Source organism: Dermochelys coriacea, chromosome 1 (assembly GCF_009764565.3).
Source record: "Dermochelys coriacea isolate rDerCor1 chromosome 1, rDerCor1.pri.v4, whole genome shotgun sequence".
In the NCBI taxonomy this organism is placed as follows: Eukaryota; Metazoa; Chordata; order Testudines; family Dermochelyidae; genus Dermochelys; species Dermochelys coriacea.
The window spans coordinates 157,901,052-157,919,446 of record NC_050068.2 but is presented as its reverse complement, the minus strand read 5'-3'; the positions used below and the strand labels follow the sequence as shown (position 1 = coordinate 157,919,446).

Genomic DNA, 18,395 nt, shown 5'->3' with positions numbered 1-18,395 from the left:
TTTACTTGGAAATACTGATACTATGATTGGTCCTTGACTGGGGCTGCTGGGCACTATGATAATACAAGGATATTATCTTGCAGCATATTGGTAAAGCAGAATGTAGCCTGTAGCATATTGGTAAAACAGAATGTATGGACTAGTGAGGTGGTCTCTACTGCAGCTGGGATGCATAGATGTTAATGATTCTCGTTTAAGTCCATGCTTGAATGGGGAAGAAGGCATAAGCCATGTGCACAGGGGTAAAAATTAAAGCAAAATCTAATGTAGAAGTAGGTTATCTCCCAAGCAATGTCAACAACAAATACATCTTCCATGTTTACTTTTTAGATTTACCTCACTTAATCCAAAACTTTGGACACATTTATGTTTAATATTATTTCAAATGCTCCATCTTACTTTAATTTACATTCATGCCACAGACTCTTGTCCAGTCAAAGTTATTTCTTTTTCACATATATTTATAGTTTTACTGAATGTCAGTAAATACAGCCTAAAAAACAAATCAAATGCCAGCAAAGGATATCAAGGCCAGTGAGGATCATAACATTTCTGACAAAAGAGTTAAGGAATACCATTTTTAATAGTACCTAAGTTACTTTTGAAAATGATGCTTACGTGCATAAGTCATTTAAATGCTTTAAAATTTTTTACCCAAGATTTCCTTTTAGAATTATAGGCCTGTTCTACTTTAAAATGTCTATTGCTGATTCCTTCTCTATTGGTTATGTTACATTTGGATAAATAGCGCAAAACAAAGAGTTTGGGACAGATCCTCAATTGGTGTAAACTGTCATAGGTCCATTGATTTCTATGGGAGCTATGACACTTTATATTAGCTGAGGATCTGCCCTTACACATTTATATAATGTGTGTGTGTGACTGTACATATAGATGATAGAGATAAATGATAGCTCTGTGTGTGTAGATATAGGTGATGGATATAGCTTCTGCAGCTATACTGGGGAGGATATAATTTGGCTGTCGTGTTTCATGCTTCAGGGCATAAGCATAAATAAAAAATCATGTCCCTATAGTATGGCATTTCATAACTAGAGCACTTACCCACTGTCAGGAATAGAAAGGATACTAGACAAGTTGGATCAAGGGTCTTTCCCAGTATGGTGGTACTTAGTTTTTATTGCAAGAATTATTTACTGGAGATTGTCAAAGGCAAGTATATCCTGAATGTCTTTCATTCTGTCAAACATCAGCGTTCTGGAAAGTTGCTCCTTACTTATCTGTCTTAAGGTTTGCTAACATGCCAACCACCGCAGTACTAAGCACTGTAAAGCCAAGATATAGCATGAACCTTTCCTTTGTGTCTAAAGTGTACTTGCTGTAGTTGTCTTGTCATAAAGAACAGTAAAGAGCTAGAATTCTCTCCTGCATTGGTCTCAATGTTTGGTGTATTGCTTTTCCTCCCATTGAAGAATTAGTAATGTTTCACTTGTGAACCTGGACACCAGTTCTGTAGGTTTTAGGCTGTTTTTTAATACGTACAAAATCAAGAAATTTTACTTGCTGTTTTCTAGCTACCTGGTCAAATCACTCGGTGCTGTCTAGGGCAGTAGTTCTCAAAGCTGGTCCGCCGCTTGTGCAGGGAAAGCCCCTGCCAGGCTGGGCCGGTTTGTTTACCTGTCGCGTCTGCAGGTTCAGCCGATCGTGGCTCCCACTGGCCGCGGTTTGCTGCTCCAGGCCAATGGGGGCTGCGGAAAGGGTGGCCAGCATGTCCCTTGGCCCATGCTGCTTCCCACAGCTCCCATTGGCCTGGAGCGGCGAACCGTGGCCAGTGGGAGTCACGATCGGCTGAACCTGCGGATGTGGCAGGTAAACAAACTGGTCAGGCTTGCCAGGGGCTTTCCCTGAACAAGCAGCAGACCGGCTTTGAGAACCACTGGTCTAGGGTTGCCAACTTTCTAATAGCAGAAAACCGAAAACCCTAGCCCCACCGCTTCCCTGAGGCCCCGTCTCTGCTCAGTACAATCCGCCTCCCTCAGTGGCTCACTCTCCTCCACCCTCACTCACTTTCACTGGGCTGGGGCAGGGGATTGGGGTGCGGGAGGCGGTGAGGGCTCAGGCTGGGAGAGCGGGCTCTGGGATGGGGCCAGGATGAGGGGTTTGGGGTGAAGGAGAGGGCTCCGGGCTGGGGGGTGGGGTCGAGGGAGTTGGAATGTGGGAGGGGGCTCCGGGTTGAGGCAAGGGGTTGGGATGCATAAGGGGGTGAGGGCTCCAGCTGGGGGTTTGGGCTCTGGGGTGGGGCCATGAATGAGGGGTTCAGAGAGCGAGAGGGGGAGGGAGCTCTGGGCTGGAGAAGGGAGTTGGGGGGCAGGGTGGGTGAGGGCTCTGGCTGGGGGTGCAGGCTCTGGGGTGGAGCTGGGGATGAGGGGTTTGGGGTGCAGGAGAAGGCTCTGGGTTTGGGCGGGCTCAGAGCTGGGGCAGGAGGTTGGGGCTCGGAGTTGGGGGTGCAGGCTTACCTCGGGCGTCTCCCAGTCAGCAGCATAGCAGGGCTAAGGTTCCTGCCTGTCCTGGCTCCATGTTGCGCTGCGCCCCAGAAGTGGCCAGCAGATCCGGCTCCTAGGCCGGGGGGGGGGCAGGAGGCTTCACGCGCTGCTCTTGCCCACAGGCACCGCCCCTGCAGCTCCCATTGGCCATGGATCCCAGCCAATGGGATTGTGGAGCTGGTGCTCAGGGCGGGGGCAGCACGCTGAGACCCCTGGCCCTCCCGCCTAGGAGCCGGACCTGCTGGCCACTTCCAGGGCACAGCGCGGAGCCAGGACAGGTAGGGACTAGACTGCCTTAGCCCCGCAGCACCACTGACCGGACTTTTAATGGCCCAGTTGGCGGTGTTGACCAGAGCTGCCAGGGTCCCTTTTCGATCGGGCTTTCCAGTCAAAAACCAGATGCCTGGCAACCCTAGTGCTATCCTATCATTTATAGCTTGACTTCCTTTTCAATTTCATGTGTTGGGCCCTCTAGAAAATTAAAATGGGATTCGTGCTAAAGCTAATAGAGCAAGTTAATACAGACTGGCCTTTCTTGTTTGGGGACCTGTTTAATCCTAGTTTGGATTACAAAGGAAAATGAATATGGTGGTCTCCTCTCCTCCTGCAGACAAGTTTAAAAACAAAACCACTGCAGAACTGGCAGTCTCTGGGGAAGTAAGTAAAAGATATTTGCAGGTCAGGCATGAGGTACGTTTACTCTGTTGTGTGGGAGAAACTTTCCTGATTTATGATCATGCTACTAGTCTCTAACTTTCATGAGCACTAAATTTACCTGAAAATTTTTAAGTTAAAAACAAACAAACTAGAGGATCTAGTGGTTTCCTAGGTCTCCAGAAAGGTCAAAATTTTATATTTCCTGTAATGCAGTTTATTTCCACATTGTAGTTATGCACAATGGAGGACAGGGAGTAGGCCAATATCTGGAGTGTTTTTTTGCAGGCAATGGGTGAAATGCAATACAGACTCCACAGTCAACCAGCCAGCTCCAACTCTGCAAAATCACCTTATTTAGCAATGGTGTGTTATGCCCTTGCAAAGAAGACGCTTCTGATACCATTACCTACCCTAGAATACAACAGAGTTATGGAATGACACTTCCTAGATTTAAGAAGTTACTGAACTTTTCTGCTTTTTACAGTCAGTGCCAAAGATAGGATTATAGCATGATCTCAAGCTGTGCTTTAGCTACGTTGAGGCATTAACATATTGTTACTGGGTTCTTCAGACTGTATTTATACTGACAGGTTTCAGAGTAGCAGCCGTGTTAGTCTGTATTCGCAAAAAAAAAAGGAGTACTTGTGGCACCTTAGAGACTAACAAATTTATTAGAGCATAAGCTTTCGTGAGCTACAGCTCACTTCATCGGATGCATTTGGTGGAAAAAACAGAGGAGAGATTTATATACACACACACAGAGAACATGAAACAATGGGTTTATCATACACACTGTAAGGAGAGTGATCACTTAAGATAAGCCATCACCAGCAGTGGGGTGGGGGGGGGAAAGGAGGAAAACCTTTCATGGTGACAAGCAAGGTAGGCTAATTCCAGCAATCCCCGATACTGTCACGGCTAACCTGGTGGCTGAACTTTGTGACTTTGTCCTGACCCATAACTATTTCACATTTGGTGACAATGTATACCTTCAAATCAGCGGCACTGCGATGGGTACCCGCATGGCCCCACAGTATGCCAACATTTTTATGGCTGACTTAGAACAATGCTTCCTCAGCTCTCGTCCCCTAATGCCCCTACTCTACTTGCGCTACATTGATGACATCTTCATCATCTGGACCCATGGAAAAGAATCTCTTGAGGAATTCCACCATGATTTCAACAATTTCCATCCCACCATCAACCTCAGCCTGGACCAGTCCACACAAGAGATCCACTTCCTGGACACTACGGTGCTAATAAGCGATGGTCACATAAACACCACCCTATATCGGAAACCTACTGACCGCTATTCCTACCTACATGCCTCTAGCTTTCATCCAGATCATACCACTCGATCCATTGTCTACAGCCAAGCGCTACGATATAACCGCATTTGCTCCAACCCCTCAGACAGAGACAAACACCTACAAGATCTCTATCATGCATTCCTACAACTACAATACTCACCTGCTGAAGTGAAGAAACAGATTGACAGAGCCAGAAGAGTACCCAGAAGTCACCTACTACAGGACAGGCCCAACAAAGAAAACAACAGAACGCCACTAGCCATCACCTTCAGCCCCCAACTAAAACCTCTCCAACGCATCATCAAGGATCTACAACCTATCCTGAAGGACGAGCCATCACTCTCACAGATCTTGGGAGACAGACCAGTCCTTGCTTACAGACAGCCCCCCAATCTGAAGCAAATACTCACCAGCAAGCACACACCACACAACAGAACCACTAACCCAGGAACCTATCCTGGCAACAAAGCCCGTTGCCAACTCTGTCCACATATCTATTCAGGGGATACCATCATAGGGCCTAATCACATCAGCCACACTATCAGAGGCTCGTTCACCTGCGCATCTACCAATGTGATATATGCCATCATGTGCCAGCAATGCCCCTCTGCCATGTACATTGGCCAATCTGGACAGTCTCTACGTAAAAGAATGAACGGACACAAATCAGACGTCAAGAATTATAACATTCAAAAACCAGTTGGAGAACACTTCAATCTCTCTGGTCACTCGATCACAGACCTAAGAGTGGCTATACTTCAACAAAAAAGCTTCAAAAACAGTCTCCAACGAGAGACTGCTGAATTGGAATTAATTTGCAAACTGGATACAATTAACTTAGGCTTGAATAGAGACTGGGAATGGATGAGTCATTACACAAAGTAAAACTATTTCCCTATGGTATTTCTCCCTCCCACCCCACCCCCCACTGTTCCTCTGATATTCTTGTTAACTGCTGGAATTAGCCTACCTTGCTTGTCACCATGAAAGGTTTTCCTCCTTTTCCCCCCCCTGCTGCTGGTGATGGCTTATCTTAAGTGATCACTCTCCTTACAGTGTGTATGATAAACCCATTGTTTCATGTTCTCTGTGTGTGTGTGTATATAAATCTCTCCTCTGTTTTTTCCACCAAATGCATCCGATGAAGTGAGCTGTAGCTCACGAAAGCTTATGCTCTAATAAATTTGTTAGTTTCTAAGGTGCCACAAGTACTCCTTTTCTTTTTGTATTTATACTGTAAATGCAACCTGTGAGAGCCAGAAAGAGGAAAGTGGGCCAAGATTTTCAAAAGCTATTAGTGATTTTGGGTGCCTCCAGGTTTGGGTGTCCACCCTGAGACACCTGAAAAGGGCCTAATTGTCAGAGGATAGGTGCAGAATTCTTTCTGGAAATCAGATATTTTTCAGATATCTCAAGTTGGGCATCCAAAATGACCAGCCTCTTTTGAAAACCTTGGCTGTAATCTGTAGCCAGGGGATATGAGACTGTGGTAGAACCAAGGAAGTAGCAAGTCCAGTGGAAGGGGAAAGGTACCATCACTGGCATATCTACGTTCCAAAATGAATGGTTACATTCAAGGCACCAGAATAGCTGCTTTTCTTTATACGTTTCTTTGATGCAGACCCACTGCAAAAACAGGACAGACATGTGAATGGATTTTAAGCCGAAAGCTACAAATCTTATTAAACTTTAACACAGCGGAGGGACGCTACCTACAATCACCCCTGCTCACCTATACCTGGCATTTAGTTGGTTCCAGTGCAAGACTTCCAGAGCTCCTACCACATCACTCATAACTCAGTGTAGGCACTTCTCAGCCTAACCCCTGGTACTCCGCTCATTCTGAGTGGCAGCACAATGTACCCCCACAAGGGGAACAAAGGGTGCAGCAGAATGGGGACTCTGCCCGTGAGGGCCCTAACGTCTCGCTTTGTCCCAAAAACCCAAGGCCCATCACCAAAATCCTAGGTTGGAAACTGTTTGTTTAATCCTTTCAACTGTTCTGGAATCAGCTGCAAATTGTGACGAATCAACAACTCAATCAAAGTACCCCTGTTAGGTACCAAATGCATTCCTACTTAACCCACTGTGGCTTGAAGGTTCTGTGAAGAAGGCAAAAAACTCTCTGGTCCTCTGCTACTTGGCCCATGGGGGGAAAAAAATCTTTCCTGACCCCCCAATCAGACGATCAGCTAGGTCTGCAGCATCTGTCAGGCCAGGTTCCCATTCCTAATTCAGGGTGGGTGGGGCTGCAGGAATGAAGTCCAAAGAGGCTCCACATGGCTCCCCATTCCAGGTTAAATCCTGGGAGCTGGGGAATGCTAGCCAATCAGCACCCTTTTCCCCTCCAGCTGGCCAATGAGTGCCAGAGACTCCAAGGGAGAGGTCCTTCAGTGAGTAGCTCCTTTCCTCACTGCTGGGACTGTCCCCCTTCACTGATGGCTCCATCAAGTTCCCCGACCTGTTGCAGCAGGTGGGTGGCATTTGCCAGGCCCTAAAGTTGAAGTAATGCATACAGTGTCAGACTTCACTGTCTTCTCTTTCTGTGTCGTGTACTATGTTTTTCCATTATTTTGTTTTTTAGAGAAAGAGGAATTGTTCCAGAGTGTACTGACACAGGTTGCTGAACAATTGTCAAGGTAAAAACTTTACATCATTGTTATGAATGCAAAGTTCTATTTCTTTTATTGACCCCGGCTGAGGCTTTCAAAGGTGGCTAAAGAAGTGAGGCACCCAACTTCCACTGGAATTCAAAGGGAGTTGGGCACCTCATGACCTTAGAACTCTTGACAATTCCAGCCTTACTGCCAGACTCAGCCCATACAACTCCCATTGACTGCAATGAGGAGATGCACAAGGCTTATGCCAAGATGGAATTTGGACGATATTTGCACAAGAAAGGAAAGGTTAATTGATTTAATTGTGCTTCCATCATCTTATTGGCTGCTTTGTTTAGTTTTGTAGGCTCAGCATTGGTTTATCAATTTTAATGTGCATATTTTTCTTCCCTCAGATAATAATTAATGTTTTTCGGATGCTGGCTTCAGTAGAGGGATCAATTCTGCTACATCTCTGCAAGCCACCAATATGATTGAAAGAAAAAAGAGCTTCAAAGGTGTACAAATACCTGTATGCTGGTCTTGAAGCACTATCAATTTAGTTTTGCTTCCTTAAGGGGCATGATAACATGTATCTGCTGGAAGATGGGGTGATGACTTCATTTTCTCAGAGCCATAACTATAGCATTCTCTTTTAATTTTCATGGACTCTCCATAGCCTTTAAATGTGCACATATCTTTCTTCAAGGTTGTATGTTCAGCACAGATTTTGCTGTTCTTTACTTGCCGTTAAATGTCATTCCTTAGTCCACCCTTTGAAACTGGTGTGTAGTTTCTAGCAGAAAATCTTTTCTTTATTGTGTACATATAGATATAAATGTATATTTCAGATCTGAATTTTTTTCCCAGGGTGTTTAAAATCAATGAACTGAAAACTGAAGTAGCAAATCACTTGGCAATGCTGGAGAAAAAAGTTGAATGTAAGTGCCTTTTATTTTTTAACACAATTAGGAATTACTATATATAAAATCAACATCTGTTTAATTATAATACAAGGGACTGGTAGCATTGCCTATTATTAAAGTCTCCTGACACTTCTCATTGTATCACTCTGTTTTCAGTTACTTATAACTTTTACCAGACTTTAGACATTTGGGCTGCAATTTTCCATGCTGGATCTTTGCCTGAGGCTGAATTGTTCTGGAAATTTTCAGCCAAAAAAGTTAAGCCATTTCCAAGAAGAAGGCTAGGGGAAAATATGGTGTTTTGTCCATGTTAAAAAAATTCTGATGACCTTTTCATTGACAAGCTCTAGCGCCCCTATGCTTTGGAGAAGGGATTTGAAAGTTGGGAAGGGAGCTGGTCTTTATGTCAGGATGTGCCTTTTTCTGTCCCTATGAATATTTGCCCAAATTTGGACAAGTAATAAGCCTCCGAAAAATCACAATTTGCACATGCTCAGTAGAGACTTCTTCAATTTTAGCTGCTAAATTCCCCAAATGTTCCATCTGTAGTGAGCACGCTCCAGTCCAGTGATTAGCAGGATTTTCTGTACAATTGTAGTTCTGAGCTGCCATGGGCCAGAGCAGGGCCAGACATTGAAACTGAGGGTAGACAGCCTGTCTCTCCACGCCCTTCTGCTGCTGATGACAAGGGGTAGCATGTAGGAAGAAGCTGCCTAATTTGAATGCAGAGGGGACAAGAGCCTCACCTGCAGGCGAGGCGGAGCAGATGGTAACAAGGAGCCTGTGGGAAGACTGGGACTGGAGACTGGCAGGGGGAAGAGGGAAATGGAGACTGGAAGTTGGGGGGGGGGGACTAAAAGCTAGGGAGGGAAACAGGAGGGGACTGGGAGCCAATAGATTTAGGGCTGCTGAGATTGGAAGAGAAGCTGGGGGGGACTGGGACTGGATGGACAAGGAGACTGGAACTGAGAACCAGGGTAAGGAGATGTGGGAGGAGGGGCGACAGATCTGACAAAGAGCTAGGGTATGGAGGAGAACTGGGAGGGGCCCTGGGATTGGGGGAAGAGACTGGTACAGAGTCCAAAGAGTTGAAACTTGGAGTCACTAGGTAAGGAGACTGGGCCTGGGAGGAGAAGCTGGGGGAGTGGAGGCTGGGATGGGAATGAGGAACAAGGAATGGGGAAGAGAGGGCTGGGAAAGTGACATGTTGGAGGGGACGGGCTAGAAGGGGTCATGTTTATGGGGGACAGACACTACAGTACACTCCCGTCCAGAGCCTGACATGGAATGAAGGATTCCTGAGTCTCACCTTTCCTCTGCTGTCAGCAAATATCTGTGAAACCCATTGGCAAAGGGTCCCGTCCCCCTCTTCTGCTGGTCCACATGGAAGATGATCACATGACAACCTACTACTGTCAGTTACTCTAGCAACTCAAGTGGCAGAGTTCTGTGATGTGGATCTAAAGTTCCAATCCTGCTAATGACCCATGTTGGTGTCAATAAGTTGCCACATGAAGGAATTTCTGTTTTTTCGGTTGACTTTTTAAAAAACCTAAGAAATTATACACATACAATACTGTGTTAACAGAACAATATAAGGTTGCAAAGTCAAGCACTCAAAAGTTAGGAAATGCCAGAATTAAGATGGCTTGTGCTACCTTAATTCAGCCCCCTTGTGTGTATGCATGCATTATGATACAGTCCTTAATTACATGATCACATTTAATTTTTTTTCTTCAGGACCTCTGCCTCATTTAGTACACAGGATAGAGCTGCTCTGGAGAAGAATCAGGGCTGTGTAGTAAAACAAAATATTGTCCGAGGGACTTCTGCTTTATTTGCTATAGAAGTTGGAAGGTGTGTAGTGAATGAGGCAGGGGACTGCAGGAAGAGGAAGGATAGTTTCATGGTTACAGTAGTTGAATGCTGGCTTGGAGAATTAGATTCTGTCCCTGCCTCTGCCACAGAGCTCCTATGAGATGCTGAGCAAGTCACTTAAACCACACTTTTCAAAGGTGGTCACCAATAGTGTGTCCCTCCTTTTCTGGATTCCTGATTTGAGACCTTCAGATCTGATTTACAGAAGTGCTGAGAATTCAGAGCTGCAACAACAGTCAGTGGGAGGTATAAGGTGAACATATAAAGTGGTATAGAATGCTAAGCACTCTGAAAAATGAGGTCCTAGGCATTTCAAATTGAGCACCGAAACTTAGTGGACCATAATGAAAATTTTTACCTTAATCTTGCTGTGCTTCCGTTCTCCATCTGTAAAATGGAGATAATAAGGATTAGGAAGATAAAGTAATGTTTGTGAAACACTCAGATAACCTAGTGATTAGCGTGAAAACCAATGAGGAAATTAATAATTGTATATTCAGAGCAGGGTTTGAATAGTGTGCAGTAAATCAGACCTGGGGCCACATATTGAACAATGAAAAGAAAACAAAATATCGAATAGCTGCTCATTAAATGAGCACTGCCCATCCTGTGCACTAAATAAGGAAGAGCGCCTGTGGAAAAAACAGTATGTGATCGTGTAATTGAAGACTGTATGATAATGCATGCACACAAGGGAGCAGAATTAATTCTGGAATTTCCGATCTTTTAATGCTTGACTGTTCAACCTTAATACTGTACTTTTAAAATACGTTGGGTGTGTGGATGTGATATATATATTTATAGTGCTGTTTTCACTTTTATGTGAAGTACAACTCCAAAGGATGAGTGCCTACACTCAATAAAGTGTAGTCCTGTAAAATATAGTCTCATTCCTTGAATTTTTTAGTGCTTTTTAAAAATTAATTAAATGAGGATAATGTAGCTAACTTCTTCCATCTTATGTGGTTATGCTGGATATCTGTACAAATCAGAACCCTTGTTATTCATTTACACTCCCTCCCCTTATAGTCAACCTCTTTCATTAATACACTTACCATATATTAAAGAGAATACCATTGAATACCTTCTTCTCATTGAATACTCTAAACTTCCCATTATTAGCATTAGGTTTTTAAGGTATTTCCAATATATGTGAAAGTATCTCACTTTCTTTTCCCCTTTCTGTACTCTCACACTGGATGAAATCTGGATCTCACTGAAGTCAAAGGAAAAAGCCCCCTTAATATCAATGCAGGTTTTCACCTACTGTGGTTCCTATTCTAGCTGCAACACACACACTGATTCTGAATATGTAATGACAGGTTTCAGAGTAGCAGCCGTGTTAGTCTGTATTCGCAAAAAGAAAAGGAGTACTTGTGGCACCTTAGAGACTAACAAATTTATTAGAGCATAAGCTTTCGTGAGCTACAGCTCACTTCATCCGATGCATCCGATGAAGTGAGCTGTAGCTCACGAAAGCTTATGCTCTAATAAATTTGTTAGTCTCTAAGGTGCCACAAGTACTCCTTTGAATATGTAATGTAAGTAAAATGTAAAATACTATATTGTCCATACCAATAAATATACTGCATATATAAAATAGACTACATCTATTTCGTGTGACTTCACATAGTTTAGACAACAAAGGCTACCTGTGCTCTTTATTAAAGAGGCAGAGGCTTTAAATTATCTTGGCTGAAACTGGAATTGTAAACGCAGAACACCCACGCCTTTTGTCCCCTGTTTCCTGGTTGCAGATTAAAACACTGCAAGGCTCTATTATTGTTTCTATTCTTCCTTATTGGTTTAACAGTAAAATTATTGTTCTTAGTTACTCTGCAGCAAGAAAGTAAAGTTCAAAGCAGCATTTTTCTATATATAGTCTGATTTTTTTATTTTTTCAGCCTGTGTAGTGCATAAAATAGACCTATGGAAGAGAGGGCAATAGGACACACAAAGCACTGTCATACAGCACAGTGTTGACAGGATCAAGTTCTCATTTATATGCTCCACGGGCATAGGCACATTTAAGAGAGAAATTGACAGAACCTTCTGCCACACCACAGCTGCTGCAATGCCTCTTCACTCTAGGTTAGTATGAGCAGCTTGCCAGAATCCATGGACCAGAGCAAGTGAGGCCAACACTTCTGTGGGTCTCCCTATCAGACTGGTATACAGAGCAGGCACCAGAGTGAGTACTCTATCGAACTATCCCAGCCAGCCAAATGCTTCCTTCTTCCACTGGCTCTCTCCCTGGTGGCTTACTAAACCCCACTGCAGATGAACTCTGCATGCACAGCCTTTCAGCACGGGCAGGCCAGCTGGAATGGGAGGAGATTTAAAAAAAAGGTTGTTGTCACATGGTTCAGGGTTCAATCCAGACCAGTGAGGGGTTATGTCACCACTTGCCCTGCCACACTGGGTTCCTTACGGTGCTTTGCTGCTGTAGCTTCCAGCCTGGGATGCTCAAAAGCAGCCTACAAGCATGCAGGTCACACCCTGAAGTCTTTGTGTGCTGGATAGCCCTGTTTCAGCAGCTCTGACCCCAGCACCCTGTCTACAGCCCCACTCTAGCTTCCTCCAGCCTTGTTTCCACAAAACTGTGTGCTCTGCAATATCCATCCTTTCCTGGACAGTTCAGAGAAATGCTAAGGTTTCTGTGTTCTTCTAAAGACACAAAAGCACATCACAGTTTATTAATTTAACTAGGGTAAATGCACTCTTCCATTTAAACACAGCTTTGAGTTGGTTTATAGTTAAAAATAAATCAACTTTATTAACAACAGGACATAGGTTGAGTGATGCCAAGTAAAAGGAATAAAGTTAGAAAGGGTTACAAGCAAATAAAAGTGAAAATTCATCTAGAAGTCTAAAACTTAATCTAGCAACGTACAGGCTGTGTTCAGGATGGTTTCTCTCACCAAACATTTTTCTCCCAGCCATGGCTGATTTTCCCTCCGTCAGGACCTTCCACAAAAGTACAAGATGCTGGCTTCCCTTGTCTTCCTAGATAAAACATCTTTGCCTAAACAGGTTTCTAACCTATATTCAGTTTCCAGAGACTTCAAACCCCACTATCTTGGTTGAAGGACCCATCTTTCTCAGCTTGCAAGAGCTCTGATTTCTTGTGTCTGTCTAGTGATGGGTGCCAAAGATGACTTCTGTCTTTGCTTATATCTTGCAAAGTTCAATTAATTTGTTTCAAGAGGCAGGATGTCTTCATGCTTCCCGTGGGCCTCCCATCCCTCTGTATGTAAATGGAGCTTCAGTTGTTTTGATTCCACCTTGCTTAATTTACATAGGAGACAGGTAAACAGCTGCCTTCTCTCCTGTGCGGGGTGGGAGTACCTGTTTCTTCCTGTTTGGCCACAGATTTGTAAAGAATAATATCATAAAATATCCACATTTCCTCATATATTGTAAATATATACATTTCACAATATTAATCACCAGTGTCATTAGCTTTCAGAAAAGACCTTACTCTATACACTTTTATAATAAAGTAATATTCTATATAATCAGTTGATTCAATTGCTTATCACTTGAGGTTCAGCCCTCCTGTCTTTATAGACAAGTAAGCCTTTACAATGTGTTCTTTGAAAAGTAAAACTCGGATCCAGCTTCTCTCTCCTGGGGCATAGACACCATCCTATCTCCTCCCCCATTTCTCGTCTGGATAGCCTTGTTTACCTAATATATAACAATGGACTTTCACTGTCTGCCTGAAGACCTGTCTGGTCAGAGAATCAAATATGTATTCCTTTTTCTGAGGCAGACTGTGCTTATGCATTACTTACCAAACACATGGTATTGACCAATGGGAAATTTTGGTAAGTGATCGTAATAAGTAGCGCCATTGCCTCCATCAGAAAAGCAGTACTTGTGACACCTTAGAGACTAAGCAGCTCCCAACCAAGAGGCATATATTTTCAATAACTGCCAAAAATCATGCAAATCTCGGATTGGACTATTCAGACACATGAGACATTGCAAACCGTCTGCAACGTAGGCTACAATTCCCACCATCTCTTGCAGACGAAAGGATGCCAACACACACCAAACACATGTCAAGAATATAATTCTAGCACATACTCATAACTTTTTGTCCGCACCCTTTGCATACACCATGACAGAATATTAATGATCAGCAAATTTAGTTTTCCAATGACGTATTGCATGATACCTTTTAGATATAGATTATAACCATAGTGAGTTAGGGCACACTGATTTGGTTGGGTCAGCTGAAACTCGTTACCTGATACCAGTGAGTCTTTTTTCCTCTGGCACTGGGATGCTTTTAGGGTCACAGTTGCAAACTGTCTTATTTCAGCTACATGGTGAAATAAGTTATGTATCTGCAGTACATGGGACTTGGTAGTTGGATTTGGGAGGCCAGCATTCACAGAGCTGACAAATTTTCCCAAAACAAGGCTCCTCCTTAAACTGGGTCTCACTACTGATAGAAATAACAACTGATGTGGCTATTCAGGGCTATTTCTGCCTGAATGGATCAGATCATATCTTCAACAGCCAGTGTTGGTGAAGAGGTGCTCCTTTTTTCCTGTCTACGAGTGCACACATCTGCTCAGAATTTGACCTCAAGATCTTGCAACTGTGCCAACTATGCAACATTTTGAAATAATTCCAGGTCTTCGTGTTTTAAATGTATAAGTGCAATGAGCTGGATTCTGAACTGCTTACTTAGGCGAACTCCCACTGAGTTCAATAAGAGTTATGATCCAATGCAGAATTCAGGATTTGCCTTTTTAAACTACAGGGTCTTTTAAAAATGTATTTGTTGCTGCAAATTAATGTAAAGGGCCTCGATCTGTGTGCATAAACAAGGCAGTTTATCATATATAAGTAGTGTGAACTAAATAACACTTTTTTTCAGCTGCTTCCTTTGCTCTTGACTTCTGCAATGGAGACCAGGTGCTGGCATACAAGGGATGTGAAAAGTATAAATGGGTGCCAAGTGGACTCCTACAGGGTGTAATTGACTGAAATATGTAAGGCCTTGTCTACACAGGAAAATTTTCTCAGTATAATCCAATGTATTTATACTTGGGCAACCCTCATTGGGACACTCTTATTCTGGTATAAGAGTGACTTTTCCTTTTCTTACATTGCTTGGGAAGGGTTTACAGCTAAACCCCCTCCAACCCAAAAAAGCCATTTTTATGCTGAAATAAAAGTGGCGAGTAATATCTCTAAAACAATACCTGTAAAAATTCCCCATGTAGACAAACAGTTAAGACAGCAAAGCATCCTGCAGTAGAATAAATGGCCTTAAACGAGGGATATAACAAGGGTGCAACTGTGAATTCCAAAGAAGCATGACTCAGGGTGCACCTGAACAAAATACACAACCACATTGTGCCAGGAGGAAGAAAAATGACCCTTTTGTCAATGTCCTCCTCCCCTGCTCAAAGATCTATCATGTCACAGTAGTTATTAGATAGGTCAGCAACCATAGCTGAAATTCATTATCTGAAAAGGACATCTAAAGGAATGACATCTAAGGCTATGAGTGAGCTCAAACCACTTTATCTAGCTATCTTTCATTGGTGCATCGTTGATGGCATTACATTTAATCACCACAAAGTATTTCACAAATGTAAAGTGAGGGCAGAATCTAGCCCTGCCTCTCAATTTAAACTGCTGTTACATGTGATTGTACAATGCTAACAACATTAATTTCATGACCACAAATTAATTTCATGACCGTTTCAGGCCTGCCCAAAAGTCCTCCTTCCTTACATAGGTTTAGGAAGAAGAACACTTAATTTTTTTTAATTTTAAAAACACCCTTTTCAAAAATAATTATATTAGTTTTCTGCTCCCGTGTTAATGGTGAGCAGGTCTGAGGAAAGCTGAAGCACAACTGTGACCGGAGTCCCAGGCGAGCCAACTGAGGTCACTCAATTAGGGTGAACTGCAAAGAATGGGGCAGACAATCCTTAAAGCTGCTGGATATTCCAATACTTACTTTACAGAACCAGCAAAAAACAGCTTCTATAGTACTTCACTGGTTGCCCAGAAGCCAACAACACAGTTCCCTTATAGTAACCCAGCCTCAGGCCTCCACCCAGATACCCAAGTCAAATATGATGAGGATTATTGAAAATCTTATTCATCATATAAAAAAATTCTACCAATCCCAAAGGAGCGGACACATGACTTCCCAGGTTAATGAATATTCCAGATCTTACCCAAATACACGCTTACAGCCAATTCTTATTAATTAAACTAAAATTTATTTAAAAAGAAAAGAGAGAGAGTATTAGTTAAAAGACATACAGACATGAGTACAATTCTTGAGATTCAGATTAATAGCAGAAATGGTGAGCTTTGTAGTTGCAAAGAGCTCTTTCAGAATTAGTTAACAGGTTATAATCCAGTTTATATTCAGAGCTGTCCAGTCAGAACTGGGATCTCAGTCGTTATGGGTTAGGCTTCTCCTGCATGAAGCCTCAAGCAGATCTGAAATAAAAAGGACTGGGACCCAAATATCTTTATATAGTTTCAGGCTTCTTGTAACAGCTCAGAATCCTTAGGCGAAGAATAGGCACTCATGTGGACTTTGAAGTGGACCCAGTTCCTAAGAATCCCCGGTAATTATCCACGCAGATTAATTTAAGGCAATTTCCTGTTTTTCCACCATTCCCAAATGAGTTGCTATACATTTCAAAGAAAGTGAATACAGCGATATCGTATGTTTACAGTTCATTTAAATGTTAAGATGTCCTTTTGATCTCTGAATTAACAGAATACACATAGACAGGGACTGTTTGATTATATTGTTGACCTCTACCAATATATATGTAAAAACACAAACATTATCTCCCCTTATGTTGTTACGGGTTGAATTTGAGTCATTTATCCTGCAGGATGCTTAACTCTTTCCAGTCATGCGTCACAGAGGTCATCATACCAGTGTATGAGACAGGAAGTGCAACTGACTACCAACAAAGCTGTAAAATTGAGCATACACCAAGTGCTGTCAAAAGCACACCAAACAAACACTGAATAAATAAACCTTTTTTCTCTCATCCCTTTCTGCTCTAATCAACTTAAGGGTTACTCCTAAAAATATTAAGTACAAAATGTTCAGATGGAAATGTGATTTCCAAGTCCCTTTCGTCAAACATGAATTATTTTCAGAACTCTCTCCTTTTCCTCTTCTCATATGTAATAATCTGGATTGAGTTTGTGTATCCCTTGTGTTTTCCCCCCTTCCCATACCCAAAAGCAATAACTGTAGATACTAGCAATTAGATGAAATCTGAGTCCTCTGCTGATCTACAGGGTTATGTCCGTCCCAAGCAATTTTTCATTATTTGCATGTTATGCTATGGGTGGGTAAGATGATGACTATTTTAAGAGAGATTGAATGAATACTGATCCAACAGTTAAAAGTTCCCTTGAGTTTCCTGCACATCAGCTTGTCTACGTAAGTAGTGAGTACAGTAAACAAATGAGCTGTGGCATGATCACACTGTGAATGATATGCACTTAATAAATGGTTTGGTATTACGTCCTTGAGTATGCTGGTAGCCTGAGAGTGAGAAGGGAGGGAGATCCACTCATTGGACCTGTGTGAGACTCTCAAGACTGCATGGAATGAAACAAGCTGCAACATAAACACAGACTTTCTGCCTTGTGGCACTTATAATACATAGAGATGAGAGTATAGTATTTCCTGTGCTATATGCAACAATAACCCTGGATTGCACAACAACTTATCCGCAAGGAATTATGACATATTTTAGGTACTTAACTGAAATAAAGTTATTTCTAAGCACCAAGACATTTTTAAAATGTCTATTTTTGGTTTCTCTGTATCCAGGCATGTCTCTCAAAGTCTCCTATTGTTCCTTGGGGAACTTTTTAAATTAAAACCTTTTATCTTAATGAGAATTTGAATTCTAGCAGGACACTTTTGTGACTGTACAGTCTGGCAATCTTATCACATTACTGGAGCATTTCTTTGCCAACTAATTCCTTTGATTAGTGTTCTAAGGAAGAGGGGTAAAAAAGGTAACAGAGCAGTAGACTGTTGCTAACTACTCTGAAAAGATTAGATGCTATAGCCATTTTGTGAATTAAAACACTTGAGCTAATTTCAAAAATTGGCAACAGAAAATTCCTAAGGATTTTAAAGCTACATGGTGTCAGTAACTCCTGCACGTATGGGAACTGGTGCAGCATGTAAGAACCTGTTGACTCACTGGATAACCCCACTGTTACAACCCTTTTGAAATTCTGCACAATTAATGAAATAAGATCCTTCATGTTTCTCCATGGTAACACCCCTGTTGTTTTGCTTTGTTGACAGTGGAAGGACTGAAAGTAGTAGAGATCGAAAAATGCAAGAGTGACATTAAAAAGATGAGGGAGGAAATGGCAGCAAGAAGCACCAGGTAAGTTCTGCTTCAGTTACCACTGGGGAAAAGAAAAATCCAGCTGGATTTCTGGATTCAAACTCTGGTGAAGTAATTCCATTGAATTTAGTCATTCTGG

At 42.5% G+C, this 18,395-nt stretch overlaps 1 protein-coding gene across 4 annotated transcripts in view; it reads left to right on the top strand.

The window, feature by feature from the left end:
• Positions 1 to 18,395, top strand: part of PDE9A (phosphodiesterase 9A) — an 87,619-nt gene that overhangs the window by 29,014 nt on the left and 40,210 nt on the right. For 2 of the 4 annotated variants that reach the window (XM_038386779.2, XM_038386778.2), the window contains exons 5-7: positions 7,056 to 7,110; positions 7,939 to 8,009; positions 18,211 to 18,295. In XM_038386779.2, the coding sequence (XP_038242707.1) occupies positions 7,056 to 7,110; positions 7,939 to 8,009; positions 18,211 to 18,295 (211 nt within the window). The remainder of the gene's footprint in view (positions 1 to 7,055; positions 7,111 to 7,938; positions 8,010 to 18,210; positions 18,296 to 18,395) is intronic. The other 2 variants (XM_043506917.1, XM_043506922.1) reach the window with 1 other exon arrangement.